This window comes from Camelina sativa, chromosome 4 (genome assembly GCF_000633955.1).
Source record: "Camelina sativa cultivar DH55 chromosome 4, Cs, whole genome shotgun sequence".
NCBI classification, from domain to species: domain Eukaryota; kingdom Viridiplantae; phylum Streptophyta; class Magnoliopsida; order Brassicales; family Brassicaceae; genus Camelina; species Camelina sativa.
Window position 1 is genome coordinate 27,094,787 of NC_025688.1, and position 27,814 is coordinate 27,122,600.

Genomic DNA, 27,814 nt, shown 5'->3' on the forward strand with positions numbered 1-27,814 from the left:
AATTGATTATATAATAAGGAGAAATGAAAGCATGACCAAATAACTGATTATATTATATAGTGATAGTTGATGATCATGAAAATTAAGCTTTTAGAATAGATAAATTCCTTTAAATAGCACTAAAAAAGTTTTTTTCCAAATATACCACATTGTAGTTTTTTTTTCCAAAATTACCATAAACACAAAAATTGATTTTTAAGGATATAGAATTTTTTTTTTTTAGGTTTGGGTTGACACATTTAGTTTTAGGGTATAGTTTTTAGGGATAGGTTTTAGTATTTAGAATTTAGAAATTAGTTTTTACTAGTATTAGAACTTTAGTTTAATTATGTGGTATTTTTGGAAAAAAAATATATATTTTAGTGGTATTTTTGGGAAAAAAAACTAAATTGTGGTATTTTTGAAACAAAAACCTATTTTAGTAGTATTTATGACAATTGCCCTTTAGAATAAGGAGAAATGCTTGCTTACCATGTTCCATTTCCTCATCTTGTTTTTCTTAATGCAGAGGTGATCGAGATGTCGAGCAAGTTAACATTAACTATCTCGTGAATATGCTAATAAGGCTAAAGATTTGAACCGTCAGGTGATTTTTTATACCTTTCATTTCCACAGTGCAATATTGATCACACGGATATGCTCTTCTCCTATTCTCTCATACTGGGAATTAGCTTCAATGTTGATCATATAGGCAAGAACCTCCTTGTCTTCACTTGAGAGACTAGCAACTTTATTTGCTGAGGTAGCTGATAGACGGCTGAGGATGCTGTTAACTCGTGTCATCGTCTTCAAGTCTGATCTTCTTGGATGAGCGGAACCAGAACCATCCTCAAACATATTCTTCAGCTGTCATCATAACCATATCATAATTTAGAAGAATCTGTGTGATATAAATTCAGGTAATGTGTGAAACTTTATGTGATAGAAACAAGTGATCAATCGTACATTCTCATATGATGATGAGCCAGACTCCGCAAGACCTTTCCCCTTATCCTTTGGACCACCGTCCTCCTGTATCAATCAAAATATATATACATAAGAAAAGAAGTTGCCGCCATCATAATGCGTGAAACAAGTGATAAATCCTACCTTTTTATCTGAGAACTATCTATCTTTTCCAATCTAGACAACAAACTTTGGTTCTGAATAGCAAACACAGCCAATGGTCATACAAAACATCTAAGCCATTTATGTTAGTAAAGATTTTAGATAATATTATTTTTAAAATATCATTTTTTTTAAGCTAGTTACATATTAAAACCATATAATTACAAACTAATAAACTGAAATAATCAGGAATTTTAGGTGTATAGTAAAACTGATTCAAATTTGAGTTGATTTAGTATAATATTTATGTAATTATTGATTTTTCAATTAAAGAAGAATTTTAAATATATAATTGATTTTTCAATTAAAGAAGAATTTTTCAATGAGGATGATTCCCAATTTTTTAAATAAATTAAGGCTATGTGATCATTGAACGTGATGGGCATTTTCTTTCATATGTTGGCTTCACTTGAGCCTGCTAAGAGACATTAACTATTCAATTCCAAGCCTAATTAGGCTCAACTTTTGTACAAAAGCTAACCAATTTAAGGTCATCTCCAATGAAAAGTGGTAAAAAAAAATTAAAAATACAGAAAAGAATAAGAGGAGGTTCTAATTTCGGATCAATAAGAGACACGACGTGTCAGCATTTTGTTGGATGATGGTTTAATACTTAAAAAAAATAGATCGATTATTATTTCTTCTTTCTCTCTCTTTCCCGATAATCAGAACGACAATCGGACGAGATTGAATGGTTTTCTGAGGTGATCGGACGTTTTATCATCATCTCCACCGTGGCCGAGTGTCAACGTCGACTGTGGAGCAGCTAATCAGCCACTCGATTCGTGGAAAACGGTGAGTCTCCTTCACCAAACCGAAGCTTTGCTTGGACCAATCCGGAGATTGTATTATACAATTGTCTTTCTCATGGTAAGTTTCTATTTCTGTTTGTATGAATTAGTGTTTACTTTAGGTTTAGAGATTAGGGTTGTTTGATTTTGGAAATTAGGGTTCTGTGAAATCAGTTTATTTATGTGTTCATAGGCATGATTAAACTTAGGGTTGATGAAATTAGCCTTGATTGAAGATGATTTTAGGCATATATTGTTTGTTTCCATCGGTCTTGTCCATTGTTTGGGAGTAGGAGATTCGTCTCAGGTTTATTTTGCTCCCTCTTCTCCCTATCTCTCTCTCTCGCATATGAAAGATCCTGTTTAAAGAAAAAAAGTGTGAGCCTTTAAGAGAAGATTTGGCCTATTTATGTGAGTTTTTGGATTGGGTGATTATGATCTGTTTAGTTAATTAGTGTACATATGAAGTTTCGATTACTGAAGTTGGTGGCCCTCTTTTTTAACTATGGAACTTTTACTTTTCCGGCAAAGTGTTTTCAGTCTTCTGTCTTGAATTGAGAATGGTATTTTCTTTAACTGCCTTTAAAATATAATAAATCACTTGCAGATTCATAAGTTAATATAGTCATACATTTGTACGTTTATGGGAATATACATTTTACGATGATGATCAAGTTCTTGTCTTTTGAATTTAGAATACATTGATTCATAATCAATATCTTTTACAGACTCATTCTACAATCTGGAGGTTGAGTGCAACAACCAACGAGGTAAAGCCTTGTTTTTTTACCATCAACGTTACATACAATTAATATTACGATGTGACTTTCTTACTCATTTTCGACTTTACCAAGGTTGTTTCGAACTCTAGCCCAGTGACTAATGGTGGGTATTTGAACGGAAAAGCCAAAACCAAAGTTAGATTTTGACAACTAAATCAAAGTTAGTTTTGCTTTCTCCTAATGCTCTCTTTTGATTTGCTACGGCTTGGATCCTATCAGAATATGCTTTTGACTTTTTCTCCTTAATTTATTTCCAGATTTTCAAACTCTCTTCTTAGAGATTAATTGAAGTTTAACAGTTTTGACTTTTTCATTACCTTGGTACGTAGGATTGCTCAAGAGTTTCCCGGCTTGATGTGCTTAAGTTGCAGAGAGGATTTTATTAAAGACGATGTCTGCTACAGCATGCTGAATGAGTTGAAGAGCCTTCCAGTTTCCTGTATCTTTTCCTTTTTCTGCTCTAGGAGTTGTAGGTTCGGCTTGGTTCTCCATCTTTGACAACATCCCAGAGATCTTTATTCATGAGTGTGGTTTTCATTCTTGCAGACCAGAACTCGTAATTCTGTCCATCAAAGACTGCAACAAGTTGAGATGATTGCAGGTTTATCGCCATCTCTGATCTCTTTCTGGTTCTATCTTTGGTAACTCTTGTTCTGACTTCTTACTAATGGCAGCTTTACAGCAAGCTGCACCCCCAGCTCCAGTTTATCACTCAATACCTCCTCTAATGGCAGACCTTCCAATGCCTCCACCTCAGTCAGTGGCTCCTCCTCCTCCTCCTCCTCCTACCCCGGCCTCAACCTCTGCAACAGCAAAACCAACAACCAGTCCTCGTCTCAACCTCCACTCAAGAGTCCTATGGCTGGTACTTGGATTAAGTCGAATCAAAGTTTTGATAGTTCTCTATCGAGAAATCAATATCTGAGTGAGAAGACGTTACATTTGAATTTGATTTGGGTTCTATTATCCCCATTTATGATTTGCATTTCCATTTTTACATTTGAATCAATAACTTGTATGTTTAAAAATTTATGAAATGCTAAAATTTCTCAGTTTCTCAATTTAAAATAGACATAATGGTAACTGCACCGGCGGCACCATTAAGGATCTTTTTGCTTCTAATAAATTCGTCTTGAGGAGGACACTAAAAAGAGGGTACTGTATCAATGTTTTCTTTGGAAAATAATTCGATTTGGCCTTATTATTAAGAAACAAAAAGCCCATTAAGCGACGTTACCTTCCGAGTATAAACCGATAAACCGTCCTTAATTGAGATTTTTATACATCAATCTCATAGAAACAATCTTTGCTTGGTGCCCATTTTGTCTATTTTGCCTTTCTAAATTTTTCTTAAAGAAAGCATTTTGGGGTATTCCTCAAGTCTCCAAAGAGAAAGATAGACAGGTGTGTAGAGATCACTCTATTTCGCTAATTCAATAAGTACATCATATCTCGCTATTTCACAAGCTAAGGTTCAATAAGAGTCAAATCACTAAAATCCCAAGGGCCTTTTACGGTGTTTTTGTTTGTTTGTATGTCTCACTATTCTCATCCAATATTTGACTGTATCTTCGCTGGATCCTTCATTCCCATCGGTTTCCAACATGCTTCCTAAGCCCTGCTTGTTCACTGATGCTCCCAGCTCTCACTTGTTCACTGACGATGCTCCCAGCTCTCACTAGTCCACTGATTTTGTTTCCAGCTCTCACTCGTCCACTGATTTTGTCACCAGCAGAAGCTCTGACTTGTCTAACTCCAACTCTTGTAGGGTTGTGTAGGTGTTGAACGATCTTCAACAAGTCCAGAGTAGTTGAAATCTCCTTCTTCATTGCTTCAATAGTTTCATCATCAGCAGGGTCAAGTAGTAGTTCAGCTTGTGCTAAAAGAAGCCAAAACCAAATAAAAATCAGAAGCTTGGTTGAGGAAACAAACACATGCTGTGAAGAGAAGCAGAGAAAAGTAAACAAGTGAGAAGAAGTTACACATACTCTGCTGCTTAGAGGCTTGTTTTTTCATGTTCTTCTTCTTTGATTTACTACATGGATTTGCAGCACTCTTAGGTGGTGGTGGGACTTTCGCAGCTTCTTCTTCAGCCTTGATCAATGTCTTCCTTATACCCGCAACCTGAGACTCGGTCAGATTCAGTTTCTCTGTCAGCTTAGACACCACCTCTTCCAGACTTTTGAAATCACCCACATCATCCAGAATTTTCTCAGTCCAGTTCTTTTCCTCCGGATTGTAATCTATGCTCAGGATTCAAAACAAACACACAGAAACACTGAATTTGAGTATCGAGACACACATGATTCATAAATCAAACACGAATAGAAGAAGAGCAGATAAACATCTCGCAGGATCCATGACAACGCAAAATAAAAAAACACGGAACAACGAGAATCTAGGTTACAAATCACCCAAAAATCGCTGAAATCAAATTTTAATTATCCTAATATGTAAATATCTTCATAACAAATCAAAATCGATCACCACAAATCAAATTATCGATTTCTCCACTAGAACAATCAAATCGATCACCAGATAAACCTCGCCGAGAATCCATGAAAACGCAAAGGAACTCGAAACTACAAGCATAAACGAATCTAAGAAACTTTGAAATCAAAATGATCACTAGATAAACCACAAATCAAATTAATTGATTTCTCCACCAGAACAATCAAATTAATCGATCACCGGATAAAACCACGGCGAAACTCTCGAATTCAAAACGCCAAACTCGGAATTGAATACGAGATCGTACGATCGTTGAGAATCTAAATCAATTTACCTGGAATTTGATTCCGAGAAACTGAGAAACAGAGAACCATATTCATATGCGTTTCCTCCATCTCCTGTAAACTGAGAGAGAGACCCCTTGAGATGAGAAAACGAGAGAGGAAAGAGAAGCGAGAGCGAGAGAGCAGAGAAGAAGAGAGATGATGAAACTTCTTCTCAAGCTACACTACTGCGTCTTGCCGCTATTAACTGTGATTTTCGAATTCCCTCCCTCTCCTCTTACTAGGCGACAAAAGTAGTTACTACACCCTCCTCAATATGGGCCTTTCTTTCATGGACTTTTAAGCCCATTTTTATTCACGTCCACTGGCTTTTTTTAATTTATCAATCGAATTACAATCCTCCTGATTACTGATAAAATAATTAAGCAAATGGGTCTTACTTTGACAAGTGTGTTATATTTAAGTAACTAGTGGAAAATTGAAGAAAAAAGGGAAGTTTTATTTGTAATTGTGTAAATCTTGGAAACTTGTAATCAAGAAACAAAAATGGAATTTATAGAGATACGTTGTTTTATTTTAATAAAGAAATGAGTCCTTGTTCTTTGTCTAGAGAATCCAACTCAACCAAGTTATAAATTACTTTATACATCATCTTTAATCCAACTTTGTAGATATCGATCAGATTAATTCTCCAAGTTTAACATAAAGACTTTCTCTATAACTTGAAAACAAAAAATACCATATATTTGATTATAATTGAAGAGTTTACAATTGTATCAACGTGTAATTAACTTGATCTAAACCACACTACAACTGTATCAACGTGTAATTAACTTGATCTAAACTACCAAGTAACAAACAAAAGCCTAATATTGTCAACACACTGATCTACTGTACCGGAACAAGATTGCATCCTGGGGGTTTGGGAGGTATTATCTTCAATCTCAGAGGTCTATTCCAAATTTTCTTAAACTGTGGTGGCTTTGGTGGGATAATCTTCACTTTTAGGACCTTCATCGACTTCAACACCACCACCGACTCTCTCTTATCTCCGGCGCCCGTAACACTCAGCTTCTTCTGATCAGAAACATTCTGTAGAAACTTATGCTTCAAAAGCTCCGAGGCGCTTCCTCTTTCCAAAGGATCACTTGCGAAACATGTTTGTAAAAACTGCCTTGCGTCCCAAGGAAGAGACTCTGGTATCTCTGGTGCATTCCCATTCAACAAAAGAGATAAAAGCTTCTTAGAATCTTCCAACGGCCATGGCGTTTCTCCGGTATACATCTCCAACACGATACAACCTAATGACCACAAATCTAGGGCTTCCTCCGCGATCCCGTTTTGAACAGATTCTGGCGACATATAAAGAGGCGTTCCCAAATACGGAGACTCATATTCCCAAAACTCCGAGTCTTCTCCAACTTTTGTCGACATTCAAAATCCGCAATCTTCAATTCGTACGAAACGTTGCACCCACAAGTACTAGGAAACACGAGAATGTTTTCGGGTTTGAGATCGCAATGAACGTATCCGTGACTATGGATAGAGACAAGTCCTTCAAGAATCATATAAGTAAAGTCTCTGATCATTGAATCAGACAGTGATCTTGTTTCCATGAGAGTAGTTAAACTTCCACCAGCTGCATACTCCATTGACATCCTGTATACTCTGATTCCGTAATCATCGACACCTCTCGACAGACTTTTCCCGCAAGTTTGCACGATTCTAGGGCAATCTCTGAGTTTGTACAGAATCCGAAACTCTTTAAGGAGCGGTTCGAAGTCTTCTGGGTAGGAGGTTTTCACGGCTTGGTAGTACGGATTCGAGCCGTCGGGTTTGGTGTATCTGACGAGATCGACGGAACCATATGAACCTTTGCCTAAGGGTTTCACAATCTCCATAGACGGAAACATTTTTCACTGCATTCAAACCCTAAATATAAAAATCTAAATTTGGGATTTGTTGAGAAATAAAAGAGAAGAAAATTTAAGAATTTTGTGAATGGAAATCGAAGAAACTATGAGAAGGGTTTCACATTTAAATTAGTCGATAGGAAGAAAAGGAAATTGAAAGATATGCCGTTGATTCCATCATCAGTTGGATATTAACCGTTAGATCAAGCGTTCCTTACTAAAGTGCTTCACGCCGTTTTGGTCTTTTGCCTCTTTTGGACCTAAAAAAGATTTGAGAAAAGCCTTAAAAATATATGTCTTAGGCCCGTTTGACTCATAAAATCTCAAACAGGTCAATTATTGGGCTTGGGAACAGGCCTGTTACGTGCGCGACAATAAAGGTTTCGGCGGCGAAAGGCGAGGTGATAAATTCTCTCAATAAACACTACCCGACGATAATCATGGACGACGTGATGGATGATTTGCGGCCATAAGTGCGGTTCTACCCGACGATAAACACTACCCGGTCGTCATCGACCACGAGTGTCGCTGAAATCGCCGCTGAGGTTCTCAAGAAGTGTCAATCACGTCTCCTTGACGAGATCCACCCTACTAACACAATCCAGATATGATTCGTGAATCGTGATATTTGTAACGATTCAATTGATATCTTGCTAGCCTTGGCTGCTCCGGTTTCAAGCTCGTACCTCCTTAAATATGGTAAGATACTTACCCGGTACTCTCGTATTGTTGCTCCTTTAGCAGTAGATGCTATTACTTCTCTTTTAGCTGCTTCGGAAAAGCCAGAGTCATCGGATTTGTGATGTCAAGATTCGTTATTATGAAACTCGTGATACTGCGGTGAAAGCCTTTGGTTTTTGACGGTGGACCAACTCGCATGGAAAACGTCAAGATCGCTCTCATTCAGTTCCAGATGATGATGGATACGACGTGGATCCTCAAAAAAGAAGAAGAAAAGAAGAATCACATATTGGGGATGATTCAAAAGATCAAAGCTACTGGTTGCAATACGATTCTCATCCCCAAGACTATTTTGGTCACTGATCATCTATGGCTTCACTACTTGGCCGTAGCCAAAATCATGGTTATCAAGGATGTAGAGAGAGATGCCATTGAGTACGTTACCAAGACATTGAACTGCTTACCAATCTCCAACATTGAACATTTCACCGCCGACAAGCTTGGCCAAGCTCATCTTGTGGAAGAGTCCTCCATTGGAGATGGAATGGTTTTGAAGTTCACTCTACTCAAAGACATTAGGAGAACTACCCACTCGCTTATCATTCGTAGCTTCGACCAGCTAGTACTATGTACTCTTTTACTTTAAGTTTTTATTTTTGAGAATTCTCAGATTCTTTAAGTTGAACTCAAACAATTTGGTTGGTTGGTTGGTTTTAAGAATTCTAACTTTTAGTTGTGTATTAATATTTCTCCTCCATCGACATTGTGTCGTGTTTCAAACGTTGTCTCATTGTGTGTTGAATGAAACTTAAAAACCAATAAAAATCAATTAATTTAATTATGATATAATATACTTTGTGACTATGTTACTAGTCCGTTCATTAAATTGGTCTTGTAGACTTCAGCAGGGAGAATATAAGAGGCTGTGGTAACCTTTGGATACAAAACAGTGTAGAAGATCTTACTCAAGGAGGTCAGTGCAAAAGGTACAGAAATTCTAAAAACTTAATTGGCCAGGCCATAGTCTAAACTCTTCTTAGACAGACTTTTCCAGCAAGTTTGCACGATTCTAGGGCAATCTCTGAGTCTATACAGAATCTGAAACTCTTTAAGGAGCGGTTCGATTTTCGAAGTCTTGTGGGTATATAGGAGGTTTTCACGGCTTGGTAATACGAACTCGAGCCGTCGGGGTTGGTGTATCTGACGAGATCGACAGAACCATATGAACCTTTGCCTAAGGGTTTCACAAACTCCATAGACGGCAACATTCTTCACTGCATTCAAACCCTAACTATAGAAATCTGAATTTGGGATTTGTTGAGAAATAAAAGAGATGAAAATTTAAGAATTGTGTGAATGGAATAATTGAAGAATTATGAGAAAGGCTTCGAATTTGATTAGTCGATAGAAAAAAGGAAACTAACAAAAAGAAAATTGAAAGATCTACCGATGATTCCATCATCAATGGGATCTTAACCGTTGGATCAAGTGTTCTTTACTAAAGTGCTTGCCTCCGCTTCGGTTTTGCTTCTTTGGACTTAAAAATATTTGGAGAGAAAAGCCCATTTTTATCATAATTTTATTTTATTTTCCCATATAAATAATACACTTATCATTCACGTCTCTAACAACTTACTAAAAGTTACTGTCTGTTTTAACAGTGAAAGAAATTTAAAATTTTTAATCCGTTTCGGTTTCACGGTAGAGAACTGAAAATTGTCAATTTTTATAAATTTTTGTTTAGTAATAATTGATTATATTGTTGATTACTTTCAATTTTGTTTAGTAATAATTGATTATATTGTTGATTACTTTCTAATATATATATATATATATAATATACATCTTGATATATATGTTTATGAGTATTAAACAAAATATCTCAAACAAAATTGAAAATCTGGTATATTTTTAAAAGCTGATATATTCGATAAATTATACGGTTCAACAAAAAAATAAATTAAATTGAACAAAATTATCACATTTTGTAAAGCTAAGTTTTCTATTCATTCAGATGTAAAATCATTCTAATATTTGTCATAATTGAATCACAACTTAAAATATTATGTCGATATGGAATGTTAATTTCACATTTTTCACTAATTAAGTAAATTGTGTCGTTTTTTTAAATTTGAATCACAATATATGTATAAAAATTTGATATTTATTATTATTATTATCATATGAATTATGTATTAGTTTATTTTTTTTTGAAAATATGATCAAACAAAGATGAAGGAGAGTTTTAACAAAATCTTTGAAATATCTTCAAATTATTTAAAAGAAATAATGTTGACAAATCAGAGTAGAGGGAAATATTTAAGTATTTCCTTAAATAAATAAAATAATTAATCGAATTGGAATTGACTTTGATTTCAATTATTTAATATCCTAAATTACTCTTTCTGATTAAAATTTAACACTTTTTAGATAGAATTTTAATGGCAATTAAAGTAAATAAATGACTGATTTTTTGAACATGTATATACTCTTCTTTTAATAATAAACGATAGACGGGATTTTGTAGTTTCCTTTTTGTTTTCTAATTAGTAGCGATATAGAAAGTACAAATATGTTTTCTAATAATTTACGTGGAAAAACTACCTCATATTTTGTAGATATGATATTAAAATATTTGACTTTTTCCTACAAGAGTAACATACAAGGAATAATAATAAGAAGCTAACGTGTGAAAAAAGCAATAAAAGGAGTTGAATTTATGATATATATGTTCACAACTTGTAAAATAATATAACATGTATGTCCACTTCGAAGACTCTTCTTCAAAATTATATGATTCCCACACGCAGCCTCGCCACATACCTCATATTTTGTTAACTTTTAAATTTCGTATTTTCTTGACTATGCTCAGTTTACAATAAGTCCACTCATACTATTGGGACAAATTGTAATAATTATTGTTATCATCATCTATCTAGAGTTCTCACATATGTCGACATGTTATATATGTATTAATGGTAGAAAAATGAAAAATGCAATCCTAACTGAATTTTCGTAAACTTACTTAGATTTTTTTATTTATAAATCCGACTAAAGTCAACAATGGCCTTTGGATTTACGAGTATCTTAGAATTCTATTATATGTAGTAAACAGAAAACTGCCTATAGTCCTCCACCCACCAATCATATTATAATGGTTAGAAGAATAATTAAGATTAAAAAGGTATCATAAGAAGTTTACATATATATAAATTTATTACACAACGAAGATCGTTTCAATCTCCATTAATTGTGATTAACTTATATTTATTACCACATTCTGTTCCATTTCTTTCCTTCTCGATTGTCAAATCTAACACTTCATCATGAGCTCTGACAACAGAAATGATGATCACCGGTTCGATTCCGACCGTTCGTTTTGGCTGAGCACGACTTCTTACGATGCCAACAGCAAGATCTTACTCATTACCATCGTTTCCTTCTCTGTTATTATCCTCATCGTTTTCGCTTATCATCTCTACGCAAGATTCGTTCTCCGCTACCACAGATCGGCCTTCCAAGGCCTCTCCTTCTCTGTCGTTTCTCATCCGCCCAAACGTAGCCTCAACACTCTAGAAATCGCTTCTCTCCCAAAGTTCGTGGTTGGAGTCAAGAATGACGTGGCGGGTATGGAATGTTCGGTTTGTCTAAGCTTGTTGGAGGAGAATGATACGGCGAGGATGTTACCGAATTGCAAGCACGTTTTCCACGTAAGATGCGTTGACACGTGGCTAGCGACGCAGTCCACTTGTCCCGTTTGTAGAACTGAGGTCGAGCCAAGTCCAAGGCTTGAGCCTGAACCAAGAGAAGGTCCAGTTGGCGACCGTGCACTGCCGTTGGATTTCACGGCGGAATCTTTGTCCGATAACAAAACTGGCGGGTCATCAATTTCGCGGTTAGATTCATTTCGGAGGATTCTGACAAGGGAAAGATCTTCGAACAGTAATGATCATTCTCGCGTTGACCAAGATCGTGTTTTGGATATAGAACGACAGTGAAATCAGTATAGTATTTATACGACTATATGTGATTCATGTACAATAGTACTCTTTGTTCCTTATAAATTATTTTTGTGTACTCAATCAAATATTTTGCATGTATAAATTATGACGGCGAACGTTTTGTATGTTACTGTAAGACAGATATTTACACATAGTTTTACAAAGCCGCTGTTGAGTAACGTGTGAAAAGGGAAAAAAGAAAGAGTTGAACTTTGTAATTTGTAAATATACAATCGTGACAAGTTTGTAAGATATTTTCAACGTGTGTCTACATCGAAGACTCTTCTTCAAGTCAAACTATGTGGTTCCCAGTTCCCACACGTATCCTCACAAGCTCACACGTTTAACTTTTTAGTTTTTCGTATTTTCTTGACTGTGGACATTTTACATTATTTCTATTCATATTATTCAGATAAACTGTATTTTCATTTTATTGAATTTATCGTTTTTCTAACATTTATCGGTTGGAGTCCTATTTTATTATATTGTTAAAATAGGACTAACAAAATGTTATGCATGAAATAACAAAATGGTATACGTTAATAATTTAATTTGCACCAAAGAAAACGTTATAAGACTTACGAGAAATTATGATAGACATTCCAATCTATACATACGAGCTAACTACTAATTCACTGTTATCAAATATAGGCAGTTTGGTCTACAAAATATATAAATATAGGAACTTCGATATCTTCCAAACTTACACTATCCCTAAACGTTCAAATCCTATAACCTATAATATTCTATATTTCTATGGTCTACATGACTACAACTGAACTATGAACCTAAAATATAGAAACTCTTTTTGTTGTTTGTGAACAATTTCAAGTTAATTTGGTCAACAATGGTGAAATTTCTAAACCGTCATGAAAGTCTCGCTATCTGCCAAACTTTTCAAAATATGTATCTACTTCATTTTTTTCTCCACCCACCAACTAAAGTATAAGCCATGGAAAAATAACATTAAAATACATATTCTAAAAAGTCCTTTGTTCCTTATATAATACATCAGAAGTTAGTAACCAAGTTTGTTCACTTTTCCTTTCCCATCCACCGAAGAAAGAAGCAAGCTTCACAATGAGCTCCAACGAAAGAGATACTCGCTGGTTCAACTCCGACCACCACTCGTTCTGGCCCAATCCTTCTAACTACGATCTTAACAGCAAGATCATGCTTGCAGCCATAGCTTCTTTATCCGGAGTTATTCTTATCGTCTTTGCTCTTCATCTTTACGCAAGATTCGTTCTTCGCCGCCGTAGAGAAGCTTTCCGTGGACTCCCCGTCATATTCCGCCACCCTTTTGAGATTCCCAAGCGTGGCCTCAATCCCACTGTCATAGCTTCTCTCCCTACTTTCACCGTCGGAGCCGTCAATGACGTGGCTACGTCCGCTACTGAATGCGCAGTGTGTTTAAGCGTGTTAGAGGAGCAAGACACGGCTAGAGAATTGCCCAACTGCAAGCACATATTCCACGTCGACTGTGTTGACAGGTGGCTCTCCACTTGCTCCACTTGCCCTGTTTGTCGGACTGAAGTTGAGCCAAGGCCGAGACTTGAGCCTGAGCCAAGGGAAGGACCAATCAGTACTGCACCGCCATTGTTGGAGGAAGCCAGGCTGAATTTGACGGTGGAAGCAGCACCCTCTTCTTCCTCGGGAAACAAAACAGTTGTGTCCCCTGTTTCGCGACTAGATTCGTTTAAGAGGATCTTGACAAGGGAAAGATCTTCGAACAGGATCAATCATACTTGTGTTGACCAAGATCGTGTAGCGGATCTTGAGAGACATTGAGTCGACATAGAGATACATATAATGCATATAAATTATACATTCACTAGAAATCTTTAATTATACCCTCCTTTCTTTTGTTACTAAATCATTCTCTGTTTTTATTTTTTGGATAGTTTTGTGTAATGGAACACTATATATATGTTAGTCAAAAGATACATCATGATACACAGCTAACGTTGATGCCTTTCTAGTTAGAATCTTCATAATGGTAAGACAGTACAGAGCTACATTTCAGGGATCCGTTAAAGATGCAGAACCATTTTAGTTTACATAAAAGTGAGGGTTGAGGAAAGGGTTGAGAGATTTAAAAAAAGGGTTACCTTCAATCACCAAGCGGTAGCTAAAGATGATGAATGATCAGTGTCATAGTCATAATGTGGCCTAAAATGATGAAGGGAAACGACCAGCTGGTAAACATCCGCCTTGCTCTGCTGAAATCTGAGGATTCTTGTGCAGCAGTTGTTGCCTGCGTTGAAGTGGCATCAGCGATACTTCCACTGCTCACTCTCTTACTGCACCACGAGATTTAAAACGCATGAGTGTAACACCAAAATGCTTAATGAAACGAAACCCTTATGGAGAATGAGAATATTTTCAGATGTACAACTTCTTAAATGTTCTGCAGAAACTACAACATATAGATAAAAAAAAAAAGGGAAATATACAATATATCCAGAACCACGATCATAAACAATTTCTCGAGTAAAAATGAAGTTATCTCATCCTTCTAAGCCAGAAGAAACTAATGAAAACTAAAGAGCTACTCAAAGATGTCACCCTAAAACCTATCAAACTAGGAATTGTATTCATAAGAACCTCAGATCAATAGACATTGCTTAAAACAGTCTGAAACTAATAGATTCATATGATTCCAGAAGTTCCTTATCCTCATCTAGAATGACAACACGTTCTTTCTTATTAGGCAACTTCATAGCTCGAGCCAAATTCGCAGGACTGAGTTTGATTCTAGCCCCGTTTACATAGCTGCACTTACGCTCAGGACTATAAGACGCAACAAGGTTGAGCCACAAGATCAAAATTTATATGCTGACCGAATTCCAAATGCACAAAATCCCACAAATCGAGAGTCTTCAATAGACTCTCATACCGAGCAAAATCTAGGGTTTTGAACGGCTTGAAAGGTACGAACTTTAAGGTTTCAACGAGTACCTTGAGCTTCTCCTTCGACTTCTTATCAGTCCCTTTCTTCCGCTTCGGCCCACCACCGTAACAGTTTCTTCTTATCATGATTCGCCGGAGAATCCATGCCTGATTCTTTTTGTTTCTTCTCCGATCTCCTCTTTTATTAGCAATTGAAAAAGTTTTATTAAGAAGGAGCTAAAGAGTGTCTGTCTGATTAATCTGCCACGTCATCAAATAGAGCTGCAAATAAAACATGTAAACTTAAAAATGTATGGGCCTGAGAGTTTAATACGGCCCAAATCAGTTTAATACGTTCCCCGTTTTGTTTTTTTTTTGTTTTTATTTATTATTTATTTTGTTTTTCTAAAACCAAAACTTGAAGTTCCGTTATAAAGCAAAATTTTCGTTTAATCCCGGGCTCAGTACATTTCATTTTCCCCCTTAGTTTTCGAAATTCAAAAACTCTCTCTCTCTCTATCTCTCTCTACATCTCTCTCTTTCAAGTTTCAATGGCTCCGAGAGGTTACCGCCACAAGAAGAAGAAGAAGAAGGTAGTCTATCGCGGAGGTCTCGTGCTCGAGAAGGATCCTAAAGGTGAGATTTCAACCTCCGATTTCTAATTTTTCTGGATCTCTACTGGTACGAATTCAAGCTACGACATATCTGCTGCTACGTATTCTGTTATATGATCGATCTTCTCTTCGGATCTGAGTAATCCTGAATTTGATTTTGTGATTATGCTCAATCGTTTTAGGTTTTGACTCTTGATGTTTTGATTTTTGATATTTTGATGAAATTTGTGATACTCAAATAAGCTAGATGTTATCTATTACTCTAGAACGATCCTGATCCTGATCCTGATTTTGATTTTGGATTCTCGCTTTGATCTTGTTTAGCTAGATCGATCTTTGAGAACATGTAGTGGTTTCATTTTGCCTTTTAGAATCTGAGGATCTGCTTCAATCGTTAGCTGTTTGTTTTGACTACTGATGTTCCGATTTTGATACTCGAGATGTAGTTTCGATCTGTTTAGCTTCGAATCCTCAATTTGGATCTGAGTACTTGTGATTTAAAGCCTGGATATGATCTTGTTTAGGTCGATTTTGTTTTTATCCCGTAGAGGTTTGATTCTTGCCTTTTAGAAACTGAGAGAATCTGCTTGAATCATTAGCTGTTTTGATCTCGATCTGATGAAACTCTGTGATACTAATTTCATTCTGTTTAGCTTCAAATCCTCAATTTGGATCTGAGTACTCCTGATTTAAAGCCTGTATATGACCTTGTTTAGCTCGATTTCGTTTATCCTGCAGTTGTTTGAATCTTGGTGTTGAGAAACTTCTTTTGTTTAGCTTCAAACTTAAAAGAAACTGTGACAATTGTGTTGAGAAACTTCTTTTGAATGCACACGCAGGCAAGGGAAAGGCTTGTTATGGAGGATGATAGTTCTAGTTCTGAACCTGAAGAACGGCCTACACTCTCTCTTCCGACCTGAAAAATCCCGACTGGACTAAAGAGTATGACCTGCCTAAGTGTCCCACCCCTTGTAGGATGTTTAACTGGTCAGATGAGGACTACGAACTCTATGACGAATTTCTTTCTGATTGCCAAGTTTAACGCCCTGGGATTCAGCAAAAGAGAGAAGACATACGCTATGTGGTAAGTTCCCTTCTATGTTCACAAGCCTTTTTTTCATTGATCAATCTCTTTGCTCGTGAATTGGAATAAATGATCTGTAGCTCTTAACAGTGTTTTTTTGGTGCTTTATCTTTTCATATGCCTGTCTTTTGCTCATGTTTCACTATAATGTTTTAACTTTTCAATGTCCTTAATGGTCAAATCTCTGCTGGTAAGTTGGAATAAAATGAGTTTTGGTCATGTTTCACTAGACTCTTTCTTATTGCGATTTTCTCTTGCTCGATCTCTCTGCTCGTAAAACTGGAATAAAACGTTTTTTGGTGCTTAATAGTTTCATACATCTGATTTCTGGTCATATTCACTAGGTTGCTTCTTATAATGTTGTTACTTTCCTCAGTCATCAATCTCTCTGCTGGTAAAATTTGAATAAAATGTGTTGCAGCGTTTTGGGTGCTTTGTGATGCGAGTTTCTTTGGTGCTTTACTGTTTCATGCAATGAGTTGCAGCTATTAACAGCCTTTTGCGATGCTTTGTGATTGGAGTGTCTTAGGTGCTCTCTATTTTCATACATTTGAGTGTTGGTAATGTTCACGAGTCTGTCTCTGATTACTTTTTTTTTGGCTCGTTTGATTATTTGTGATGGGAGTTTCTTCTTAGGGGCTTTGTTACTGGGGTTCACGAGCCTGTCTCTTCTATCTTAACTAGCTGTTTGAAGAACAAATTGCATCTAACAAATCCTCCTATTGACATGTGTTATTGGTATAATTTTGCAGCGCATGAGGGATCCCTCGAGCAATCTGCCTGAAGCGGGGCAACGAGTTCTTCTGATCAATGAGTTGCTCGAGCCATCTGAAATAATTTGGAGTCATATGTTTTCAAATGACAAACGATAAACCCTTCTCTGGTTCTCTCAAGTATTTTTTAGCTTCAAATAATTCTGTGTTATCTACCTGATAACAACTGTAATTGCCGCACTTCCGTTTTCCCTTTAAACTTTTACTATGTCAAAACTTATATGAATTTCTAATCTTCGACTTTTTGGTCTTTTAGGACTTAGACGATAAAATGAATACTATGCCATATTAAATAGAAATCAGTAATCATAGCAGGAAAGGTTGGTTACACCAATAAACCTTAAAACCAGCTGAAGAATCCAAAAAACACTCGACTTTGACAGACCAATCTCTTCTCCAGCAAGCTCTTCCGTTGATAGCGATTGTGGAGCTTTCTTGAGACGAGAAGAAGTCTAAATTGCAAGGAATCTAAAATTGGCATTAATAAAAAGATAACAAAAATTAAGGACCGCTAAAAAAAAAAAAAAAAGAGATAGGAAAATTGGGAATTGAGAGTCTTGAACCCATCACCTTCGCACGGTAAAGCAAAGAGAGAACACGTATGTTACCTCTAGACTACTGAAGGATCTCAGGAAATTTAGACTTTAGAGGCCCCATACACAGGCTTGGCCGGCTCTATCCTTTTTGTCTTAAAATTAAAAAGAGTACACCACACAAACTACGGCAACCCTTTCAAAAGCCCTAACATCTTTTCCTGGAATCTTTGCTCTCTTTTGTTTGTAATTCTGGGGGTGTTAAAGTTTGGATTTTTTTTTTTTTGGTTTCTTTAAAATAAAATTTGAGGTGAAGGGTTAGAAGAGATGAAGAAGAGAAGAAGGACGGATCTGAAAGAAGCGGAGTCAGAGCAGGGGAGCATTGCCCAGGTCGTCTCTCTCAGAGATTCCGATCAAATTCAGGTATAAATAAATAAGCCGCGTTTCCGTGGGATCTATTGGTTTGTATAATCGATGTACTTGATTTAAAGTTTGAATTTTTTACTTGTGTTTTCATGTTTGCTTGCTTTTGAGTTTCCAATCGATTTGTTCTTTACTTTGTGCTTTTCTTTATTCTCTTTTGAAGGTAATGGATCCAAAAGGAGGGAACTCATTAGCACTGTTTCCAGCCAAATTTCCTATGCGCATGTGTATCAGACGAGGAGGTACTTTATTTTAACAATGTTGCTTTTGATTCTTGTCTCAAACCTGTACAAACTGAAGAAAACTACATCAAATCAAATCGCTCTTATTTGCTGATAATGGCGCTGGTTTCTTCTTCTTCTTCTTCTTCTCCTTTTTATTCTTTTTGGGGTGTACAAGAGAGAAGAAAAAGGAGAAGATATATGTGCGAGATTCCTTCGGATCTCTGCCAGCAAAGTCCATGGTGAGGTTCAAGTGCTTCTCGAAGCAGTGGTCATCCCTCATCTCTTGTCGATATTTTTGCAACCGTATATTTAATACGGTCACACGGCAGCAGCAACCACATATGNGAACACGTATGTTACCTCTAGACTACTGAAGGATCTCAGGAAATTTAGACTTTAGAGGCCCCATACACAGGCTTGGCCGGCTCTATCCTTTTTGTCTTAAAATTAAAAAGAGTACACCACACAAACTACGGCAACCCTTTCAAAAGCCCTAACATCTTTTCCTGGAATCTTTGCTCTCTTTTGTTTGTAATTCTGGGGGTGTTAAAGTTTGGATTTTTTTTTTTTTGGTTTCTTTAAAATAAAATTTGAGGTGAAGGGTTAGAAGAGATGAAGAAGAGAAGAAGGACGGATCTGAAAGAAGCGGAGTCAGAGCAGGGGAGCATTGCCCAGGTCGTCTCTCTCAGAGATTCCGATCAAATTCAGGTATAAATAAATAAGCCGCGTTTCCGTGGGATCTATTGGTTTGTATAATCGATGTACTTGATTTAAAGTTTGAATTTTTTACTTGTGTTTTCATGTTTGCTTGCTTTTGAGTTTCCAATCGATTTGTTCTTTACTTTGTGCTTTTCTTTATTCTCTTTTGAAGGTAATGGATCCAAAAGGAGGGAACTCATTAGCACTGTTTCCAGCCAAATTTCCTATGCGCATGTGTATCAGACGAGGAGGTACTTTATTTTAACAATGTTGCTTTTGATTCTTGTCTCAAACCTGTACAAACTGAAGAAAACTACATCAAATCAAATCGCTCTTATTTGCTGATAATGGCGCTGGTTTCTTCTTCTTCTTCTTCTTCTCCTTTTTATTCTTTTTGGGGTGTACAAGAGAGAAGAAAAAGGAGAAGATATATGTGCGAGATTCCTTCGGATCTCTGCCAGCAAAGTCCATGGTGAGGTTCAAGTGCTTCTCGAAGCAGTGGTCATCCCTCATCTCTTGTCGATATTTTTGCAACCGTATATTTAATACGGTCACACGGCAGCAGCAACCACATATGTACATGTGTTTAGTGGATGACGGCGGCAAACGTGTGCTGCTATCAATATCATCATCAACACCGTCTCCAGACAACAACAACACTTGTTATGTGGTCGACCAAGATTTGAGCATCACAGGGATGGGAGGCTTCTTCTTAAATCTTGTCCGTGGCTTGATGTGTTTCTCTGTAAGAAAAAAGGCATGCATCTATAACCCCTCCACCAGACAGCGCTTGACCTTACCCGCCATTAAATCCCACATCATTGCTCAACAAGGTGGTGATCAAAGGAAGGATATCCGGTATTACATCGGACACGATCCTTGTAACGATCAATACAAAATAGTCTGCACGGTTGCGATATCCTCTGCATTTTTCGGAAATGTTAGGTCAGAGCATTGGGTCTTTGTACTAGAAGCTGGAGGTTCGTGGAAAAAGGTTGTTCGGCCCAAGAATTACCATCCTCATGCTCCTTCCACAGTAGGACACTTTCTCAATGGATCGGTAGTATATTATATGGCCTGGGTTGATATGGAAACTTGTGCTGTTGTCAGTTTCGACATTACTTCTGAAGAGTTGACTACCATCCTAGTACCTCAGGAGGCCGGGGATGTGGCTCTGCCTGCAGCTAGGATGAAGACTGGTCTTATCGAGTACGGTGGGAAAATAGCTATTTTCGATCATACCCACCTCCAAGATAAGTGTTTGGTGGATTTATGGGTATTGAAAGACGCTGGGAAGATGAAATGGAAGAAGAAGAGGCTTTTTTTACAGCCTTGTCAAAAGCATCTAGTCCATGAACTTACTCTGATCGTTAAAGGTACAACTCGAGATGGCAAGGTTATCTTGGCACCGGTGGAGATGCATTCTCAGTTCTTTATTTTTTTTTACGATATGAAAAGCAATGACCTGAGTAAGGTTGAAATCAAAGGAGTGCCACACATTTGGTTTGATAAGGACTGCTATTTCGACTTGAAGTACTCTATGGATGAGAGTGAGGACGTCATCTACTTGGACACTTGACCATTGTGACTTTGTTTGTCTAGCTAAGCTGTTTAAGAACAATACAACTAAGTTACATGTTTTTGTTTTTGTCAGGAATTAATTTTATTTTCTAGATATGTTAAGGAACGAGCTTAATCTCTTGCTTAAATGCTTTTTGCTTCAAGCAGAATATAATCTTTTGTTTCTACTTGGACACTTGACCATTGTGACTTTGTTTGTCTAGCTAAGCTGTTTAAGAACAATACAACTAAGTTACATGTTTTTGTTTTTGTCAGGAATTAATTTTATTTTCTAGATATGTTAAGGAACGAGCTTAATCTCTTGCTTAAATGCTTTTTGCTTCAAGCAGAATATAATCTTTTGTTTCTGGCTGAACAAAGTGTTACTGTTTCTGGTTTGGATCCATGTTTGTGTAATTAAGTTATTTTGTTACTGTTACTTACTTCAAGACCAAAAGATAGGATACTTATTCAAGTTCAGTACTTTAGAAAACACAAGAACAGAGAAAATTCCATGTCTTATTGGCACATGTAAATGTATCAAATCAAACAAACTGAAAAGAGAAAGAAGATAGCATGCAGCGACACAAAGATACATCAAACGAAAGAACTGAGATTGAAGGAACCCATCATGTTTGCCAGAGCAGAACTCATATCTAGCTCAAGCTGAAGCTTCTGAAGTTCAAGCTGTTGCCTCAAAGCTGGATCTTCCACTTGCTCTGTTGTTGCTCTGTTCCGTCTGCACAGTCTCCAAACCCTGAAAAGGAACAGACTCAGCGGTTGCTGTCTTTCCTCCATCACTCGCCCCACACCTCTCACCAGAAGCAGCCACTAGCTTAGGCTTATTCACAGCACATGAAGCATGAATATGATAACTACAAGCATAACAGTTATAAGACTAAAACCTACCATCCATAGCTATGTTACAAAGATTGCAGACAAGCTGATTCCCGAAACCAAACTGAGTAAAAGACATAGCAGGAGTACTGTTGTAGACAAGAAGTAGACTATGGAGAGGATGAGACTCATGAACCATGACCTGAGGCAGATGTGCGCATTGAACATGGAGGTCAAAGTCGCACAAAGGAAAACAGTAAGAGAACCCTTTACCTCCAGGGGAGCCACATGCCCTGCAGAGGAAGGAACCGGCGCTGTAAGTTGTATAAGGGACTAGAGTCAAGTGGTGAAGCCCCGCGTGGGAAGGATGTTGCATCCCACGCACTGCGTTACCACATTACTCATGAAGATTGAAGTCACATGTTGAACAGATATATGCTGTTTATCAGAGATGGTTAATTCACAGCCTGAGCAGACAACTGAAGAATCTGTGCTTTTATTTGTCTGAATCTGTTGGAGTTTAAGTGTATGTGGATGGCTCAAATGTTTGTACTCCATTTGAGTTTGTCTCTTTGAGTTAAACAATCTTGTGTGTGTGTTTGGAGTTTGGATCACACAATGACACAATACAAGGTTTCTCTGACTTTGAATTATTCCTAATACTGAGTTATAGTTTATTTGGGTAGGGTAATGAAAATTACAGGAAGTCAAAGGAAGCAGCGTTGACCTTCAGAAAGTCAACTATTTGAGAGTTGACCATTGAAGTCGTCGTATCTCTTTTAACTGTCCTTTGTTTATTATTACTCTTCTAAAATTCTCCATTTCGAATTATTGAGAATACTTTACTAACATCTAGCAACATCCTTTTCTATCAAAAACACAAATTTGTAGACAAGACATTTTTTCCAAGTTGCAATCCAAACAAAATAACATTAATGCTTCACCAAACCGGACTAATATATGGAATTCAAATTTGCACCACAACTATACTATACAATAGTGAATCATATTAGTAAACCAAACAAAACAACATTAATGCTTCACAATGACTAGTGAGAAGGTGATGCACCAAGCTGAAACGATAATAGAAGAACCAAAACAACAATGACTATTGAGAAGCTGATGCACAAATCTAGTTAATTCTCGGTCGGGTGTGAGTCGGTGTGAGTGTGACCGTCTGAGGTGACGTAGAAACGAAGAAAATGCGTCATAGTTTTATTTATGAAAAACGTTGTTCAAACGAGAGAAAATGAGTGACGTGATTTTTAATTAGACCTCGCTATGGAGTGGTTTGGAGCTTATACTATATGTCTCGTATTAAATTCAATAATATACAAAAATTATAGGAAGTGGTTATAACTCAAATTTGGTGTATGATGATGATGGCTTGTCAATATTATGTATGGTGGGGATAAACTAGTTTTAATTAGGTAGGGCTGTCGTATTATTGATTTTCTAGACTCGATATATCATATATATCTTGTTGATTTATGCACTTAAAATTGTGTGTGTGTGTTTATCAAATCGATTTTTAGACGATACAGCTGAAACTACCAAATATGATTAACGTAAAGTTTGTTAGTTAAGCAACTGTTACTAATATATGATTCACTACTTGTGGGGGCGCAACTTCGAATTCCATAAGTCCAAAATTTGGTGAAGCATTAATGTTGTATCTTTGAAAAATAATATGATTCCCACGTAAAATGATGATATATGTGATTTCCACGCAGCCTCGCTACACACCTCATATTTTATTAACTTTAAAATTTCGTATTTTTCTTAACAATGCTCAGTTTACAATAAGTCCCCCTTCATCTCATACTATTTAGACAAAATTCAAATTGTAATTATTGTTATCATCATCTATCTAGAATTCTCAAGTATGTCGACGCAAATGGAAATATGCAATCCTAACTGAATTTTCACAAACTTACTTAGAAATTTCTGAAACAACAACAAATCCGGCTAAAGTCAACAATGGCCTTAGCATTCTATTTCCATTTTAGCAAACTCATGGTAAAGAACTTCTAGAGGCAACTAAATGCAAAGGTGAAGAGTACAAAGTAATACAAGTCTACTGAAAATAACACGTTTCTAATAGCAAAATACAGTTGTTATCAAGTAGATAACACCGAATTATTTGAAACTAAAAATACTTCAGAGAAGTGTATATCGTTTGTCATTTGAAAACAAATGAGCCCAAATTATTTCAAACAGAGATCCAGTTTTTTGCAGATGGCTCGAGCAACTCATTGATCAGAAAAACTCTTTGCCCCGCTTCAGGCAGATTGCTCGAGCAACACGGACAACACGTGAGTTGGGATCCCTCATGCGCTGCAAATTTATACCAATAACACATGTCAATAGGAGGATTTGTTAGATGCAATTTGTTCTTCAAACAGCTAGTTAAGATAGAAGAGACAGACTCGTGAACCTCAGTAACAAAGCCCCTAAGAAGAAACTCCCCTGACAAATAATCAAACGAGCCAAAAAAAAAGTAATCAGAAACAGACTCGTGAACATTACCAACACTCAAATGTATGAAAACATAAAGCACCTAATAGCTGCAACTCATTGCATGAAACAGTAAAAGATTCTAATCTTCGTCTTTTGGTCTTTTTGGACCTTTTTGGTTATAGTTAAAGACTCTAACCATTACTTTTTTTAAGACTAAGACGATAAAATTAATATTATGCCATATTAAATAGAAATCAGTAATCATAGCAGGAAAGGTTGGTTACACCAATAAACCTTAAAACCAGCTGAAGAATCCAAAAACACTCGACTTTGACAGACCAATCTCTTCTCCAACAACGTCCCTTCATAAATAAAACTATGACGTATTTTCTTCGTTTCAACTTGGTATCCTCCTTTTGTAAGGCTTCATGGTAATTTTTTTTTTTTTTAATCTTTTAGTGTCATAGTTATAAAACCCTTTCAAAAACTGCATAGAACAAGGGATGAAAATCTCCAATCTCGACCATGATCAAATTGTTTTTGCACATGACGCCAAGTACTACGTAATAATAGTAATATTATTAACAGTATTGAAGCTACTTATATTCGTGTTTCTTTCTTCACTATGCGATATATGTATTTGTATAAATTGATCGTCAATCTGAATGAAAAATTAATTTTCTAAAAAACATGAACTCAGTGTAAATTCCCGTTGGGTTTCATTTATTTTGCACCAGTTGCAGTGAAACATTATGTAGAAAAACAGTTCACATGATTTTGCTAAAAAAAATTGAGACATCAATAAATTAGTACTACTATTAGTTTACAGTAAGTCAGTAACTAATAACTAACTTATTGAAAAACAGATTGAATACAATTTTAAGAATTATCTTATTTTATCAGTCGTATTCCATATTCCATTTATTCGGCCAAAGTTCAACTGCCTAAACTTAAGGAAACATTCACCAATATATAAGCTGCAAGAGCAAACGCCAGTTAAGTCCTCGATCAATCTACACACACATGTTCTCACACCCAATTACATAGAGCTATGCCCATTATCTGCCAAACTTTCTAAATATGTATCTACTTCACTTTTGTTCTCCACCAACTAAAGTTGCCCAACTGCAAGCACATATTCCACGTCGACTGTGTGGACAGGTGGCTCTCGACTTGCTCCACTTGCCCTGTATGCCGAGACTTGAGCCTGAGCCAAGGGAAGGACCAATCAGTACTGCATCGCCATTGTTGGAGGAAGCCAGGCTGAATTTGACGGTGGAAGCTGCACCCTCTTCTTCCTTGGGAAACAAAACAGTTGTGTCCCCTGTTTCGCGATTAGATTCGTTTAAGAGGATCTTGACAAGGGAAAGATCTTCGAATAGGATCAATCATACTTGTGTTGACCAAGATCGTGTAGCGGATCTTGAGAGAGAGACATTGAGTCAACATAGAGATACATGTAATGCATATAAATCACACACACATTAGAAATCTTTAATTTATACTATACCTTCCTTTCTTTTATTAAAAAAACCATTCTCTGTTTTTATTTTTTCCGATAGTTTTGTGTAATGGAACACAATCTATATGTTAGTCAAAAGATACATCATGATACACAGCTAACGTTGATGCCTTTCTAGTTAACTCTTCATAATAGTAAGACAGTACAGAGCTACATTTCAGGGATCCATTAAAGATGCAGAACCATTTTAGTTTACATAAAATTGAGTGTTGAGGAAAGGGTTTGGAGATTAAAAAAAAGGGTTACCTTCAATCACCAAGCGGTAGCTAAAGAGGATGAATGATCAGTGTCATTGTCATAATGTGGCCTAAAATGATGAAGGGAAACGACCAGCTGGTAAACATCCGCCTTGCTCTGCTGAAATCTGAGGATTCTTGTGCAGCAGTTGTTGCCTGCGTTGAAGTGGCATCAGCGATACTTCCACTGCTCACTCTCTTACTGCACCACGAGATTTAAAACGCATGAGTGTAACTATTAAAATGCTAAGTAAAACGGAGCAGAGGATGAGAACATTTTCAGATGTGCAACTTCTTAAATGTTCTGCAGAAACTATAACATATTGATCAAAATGAAGTTATCTCATCCTTCTAAGCCAGAAGAAACTAATGAAAAGAATTACTCAAAGATCTCACTCAAAACCCATCAAAGTTTGTATTCATAAGAACCTCAGATCAATAGAAAGTGCTTAAAACAGACTGACACTGTTACTCAAATTCTGGCTAATTGGCAAAATACAAATGTGCGTTACTTAATTTTACCTTGAAGGAAACTTGCATGCTCCTTGACCTGAAAACAAAAATAGCAGTAAAAGCATCAAATTTTCAATTTTGTAAAATGTCAAATTCATTATCGAACTTGCATTTTCCATAACTAAAGAAAATGTAAAAACTCACTAGGATTCAGTGAAGTAACAGCTGCGTTGTTAGTAAAGTTACAAGCTTCATCTGCGAGACCGTTCTTCAAGTAATAGTTATTGAAAACATACGACGCCATCTTCACCATATCCGATGGATCGTAACAGAATCCGCCCTCCTGGATCTCACCGCAATCAGCTCCTCCAGGCCCACAAGCCCAGTCAACGGCCGTTTGAAGTGCCGAATCCTCAGCGTTGTTCTTCGCCACGCACCAGAGCTCCGTCTCTAATACCTCCCCACCGAACTCCGCAGCAGCCGCCACCGCCGCCGCCGTGATGAGGACAGAGAGAACTAGGCAGATCATTTTCCGAGAAGCTAGAATAGAACGATTTTGTAGTCGGAGATTTCGCGGCGGAACCACAAGTACGTAACGACCTAACAGTTTCTCGCCGAAGAGAGTGAGTCTGAACGAATCAAAGAGATTTTGGAGTTTTCCGTGATGAATGTAAAGATACGGGTAAATAATGTAAATAAATTCTTTTTTTTTATTCTTACCCGGTTATTGAACTCGGTTAAACTGATTTGGGCCGTATTAGGCTAGTAGAATAATATTTGGGCCTTAACAGACTAGAAAACATTGAATTTCCAAACTTTTCATCTTTCTCATATATCAAATCAAACCATTTAATTTTTTAAAATAAAATATATAACAAAAAATATCATTATAATATCACCATTAGTCCAATGCTTTATACCATACTACCATTTGCTGGAAAAGAAACTCAAAACCCAAATCTTGGAAAAAAATTGAAGGATAAATAAACCAAAACCAATCATGTAACGAGAACGTAGTGGTCCAGTCAAGGAAACACATCACGTGAACACTCACAGCTTAGCCTGTTCACACACACGCGTTTCTCTTTCCTCTTCTTTCCTTTAAACTGCATAAGTTTTGTTTTTTATTGACCAGTTCAGAATGTACTTTAAAGGTTACATTTCCAGTAAATCCTAAACGATACATGAGTGGATGTGCCATATAATTAATTTCATCATCTAGATTTCATATGACGTCAACATATTTTTTCGTTACTCTCGTATAGTACTTCAATATCGCAAATAACATATATTCCTAAATATTTAACACATCCGTTGAGACAGAAAAGGGTGTAACAACCAGCTGCTGATTACTCTCTACCACTTTTACAATTTAGAATATAGTTTAATCATAAGTAGAGTTGATGCGAGAATAAACAATAACAAATCAACTAATTCTTTGTACAAAACAACAATTGATGACTTCCCTTCCATCAACACCCCCCCCCCCCAAAC

General features: G+C 36.7%; 6 protein-coding genes, 3 long non-coding RNA genes and 2 pseudogenes across 13 annotated transcripts; 6 read left to right on the forward strand and 5 right to left on the reverse strand.

Annotated features, from left to right (window-relative positions):
• LOC104782737 lies at nucleotides 1,724-3,732 on the forward strand. Of its 2 annotated transcripts, none has more exons than XR_767057.2 (5): nucleotides 1,724-1,977; nucleotides 2,627-2,668; nucleotides 2,753-2,840; nucleotides 3,010-3,281; nucleotides 3,355-3,732. It is a non-coding gene; the product is annotated as an uncharacterized LOC104782737 (long non-coding RNA). The 2 variants fall into 2 exon arrangements; XR_767058.2 differs by having other exon boundaries at nucleotides 1,724-1,902.
• On the reverse strand, nucleotides 4,264-5,526 carry LOC104782738. The gene is made up of 3 exons (XM_010507753.1): nucleotides 5,466-5,526; nucleotides 4,669-4,923; nucleotides 4,264-4,559 (listed from the first exon to the last, which is right to left on the reverse strand). The coding sequence occupies exons 1-3, from the start codon at nucleotides 5,524-5,526 to the stop codon at nucleotides 4,264-4,266; spliced, it is 612 nt and encodes a 203-aa protein (XP_010506055.1).
• On the reverse strand, nucleotides 6,304-7,328 carry LOC104784356 (annotated as a pseudogene).
• Nucleotides 8,206-8,655, forward strand: LOC104784358 (T-complex protein 1 subunit delta-like). Its single transcript, XM_010509396.1, has one exon. It carries the CDS (start codon nucleotides 8,206-8,208, stop codon nucleotides 8,653-8,655), a length of 450 nt encoding a protein of 149 aa, XP_010507698.1.
• Nucleotides 11,243-12,257, forward strand: LOC104782739 (RING-H2 finger protein ATL40-like). Its single transcript, XM_010507755.1, has one exon. It carries the CDS (start codon nucleotides 11,336-11,338, stop codon nucleotides 12,005-12,007), a length of 672 nt encoding a protein of 223 aa, XP_010506057.1. The 5' UTR covers nucleotides 11,243-11,335; the 3' UTR covers nucleotides 12,008-12,257.
• LOC104782740 (E3 ubiquitin-protein ligase ATL41-like) lies at nucleotides 12,953-13,966 on the forward strand. The gene has a single exon (XM_010507756.2). The coding sequence runs from the start codon at nucleotides 13,091-13,093 to the stop codon at nucleotides 13,799-13,801; it is 711 nt and encodes a 236-aa protein (XP_010506058.1). The 5' UTR covers nucleotides 12,953-13,090; the 3' UTR covers nucleotides 13,802-13,966.
• On the forward strand, nucleotides 15,462-17,571 carry LOC104782741. Its single transcript, XR_767059.2, has 3 exons — nucleotides 15,462-15,538; nucleotides 16,356-16,600; nucleotides 17,353-17,571. It is a non-coding gene; the product is annotated as an uncharacterized LOC104782741 (long non-coding RNA).
• LOC104784359 (F-box protein At2g40910-like) lies at nucleotides 17,991-21,251 on the forward strand. 2 transcript variants are annotated; one of them, XM_019245034.1, is made up of 5 exons: nucleotides 17,991-18,329; nucleotides 18,493-18,571; nucleotides 18,729-18,785; nucleotides 19,693-20,832; nucleotides 21,015-21,251. In XM_019245034.1, exons 1-4 carry the CDS (start codon nucleotides 18,234-18,236, stop codon nucleotides 20,829-20,831), a joined length of 1,371 nt encoding a protein of 456 aa, XP_019100579.1. In that variant the 5' UTR covers nucleotides 17,991-18,233; the 3' UTR covers nucleotide 20,832; nucleotides 21,015-21,251. The 2 variants fall into 2 exon arrangements, with proteins under 2 accessions (XP_019100579.1, XP_019100578.1); XM_019245033.1 differs by lacking the exons at nucleotides 17,991-18,329; nucleotides 18,493-18,571; nucleotides 18,729-18,785; nucleotides 21,015-21,251 and adding exons at nucleotides 18,934-19,261; nucleotides 19,425-19,503 and having other exon boundaries at nucleotides 19,661-21,008.
• On the reverse strand, nucleotides 21,305-22,267 carry LOC109132722 (annotated as a pseudogene).
• LOC104782742 lies at nucleotides 23,619-24,300 on the reverse strand. The gene is made up of 2 exons (XR_767060.1): nucleotides 24,179-24,300; nucleotides 23,619-23,986 (listed from the first exon to the last, which is right to left on the reverse strand). It is a non-coding gene; the product is annotated as an uncharacterized LOC104782742 (long non-coding RNA).
• Nucleotides 25,088-26,976, reverse strand: LOC104782743 (PLASMODESMATA CALLOSE-BINDING PROTEIN 5-like). Of its 3 annotated transcripts, none has more exons than XM_010507759.2 (4): nucleotides 26,525-26,976; nucleotides 26,390-26,417; nucleotides 25,878-26,069; nucleotides 25,088-25,433 (listed from the first exon to the last, which is right to left on the reverse strand). In XM_010507759.2, the coding sequence occupies exons 1-3, from the start codon at nucleotides 26,847-26,849 to the stop codon at nucleotides 25,898-25,900; spliced, it is 525 nt and encodes a 174-aa protein (XP_010506061.1). In that variant the 5' UTR covers nucleotides 26,850-26,976; the 3' UTR covers nucleotides 25,088-25,433; nucleotides 25,878-25,897. The 3 variants fall into 3 exon arrangements, with proteins under 3 accessions (XP_010506061.1, XP_010506060.1, XP_010506059.1); XM_010507758.2 differs by having other exon boundaries at nucleotides 25,088-25,531; XM_010507757.2 differs by having other exon boundaries at nucleotides 25,088-26,069.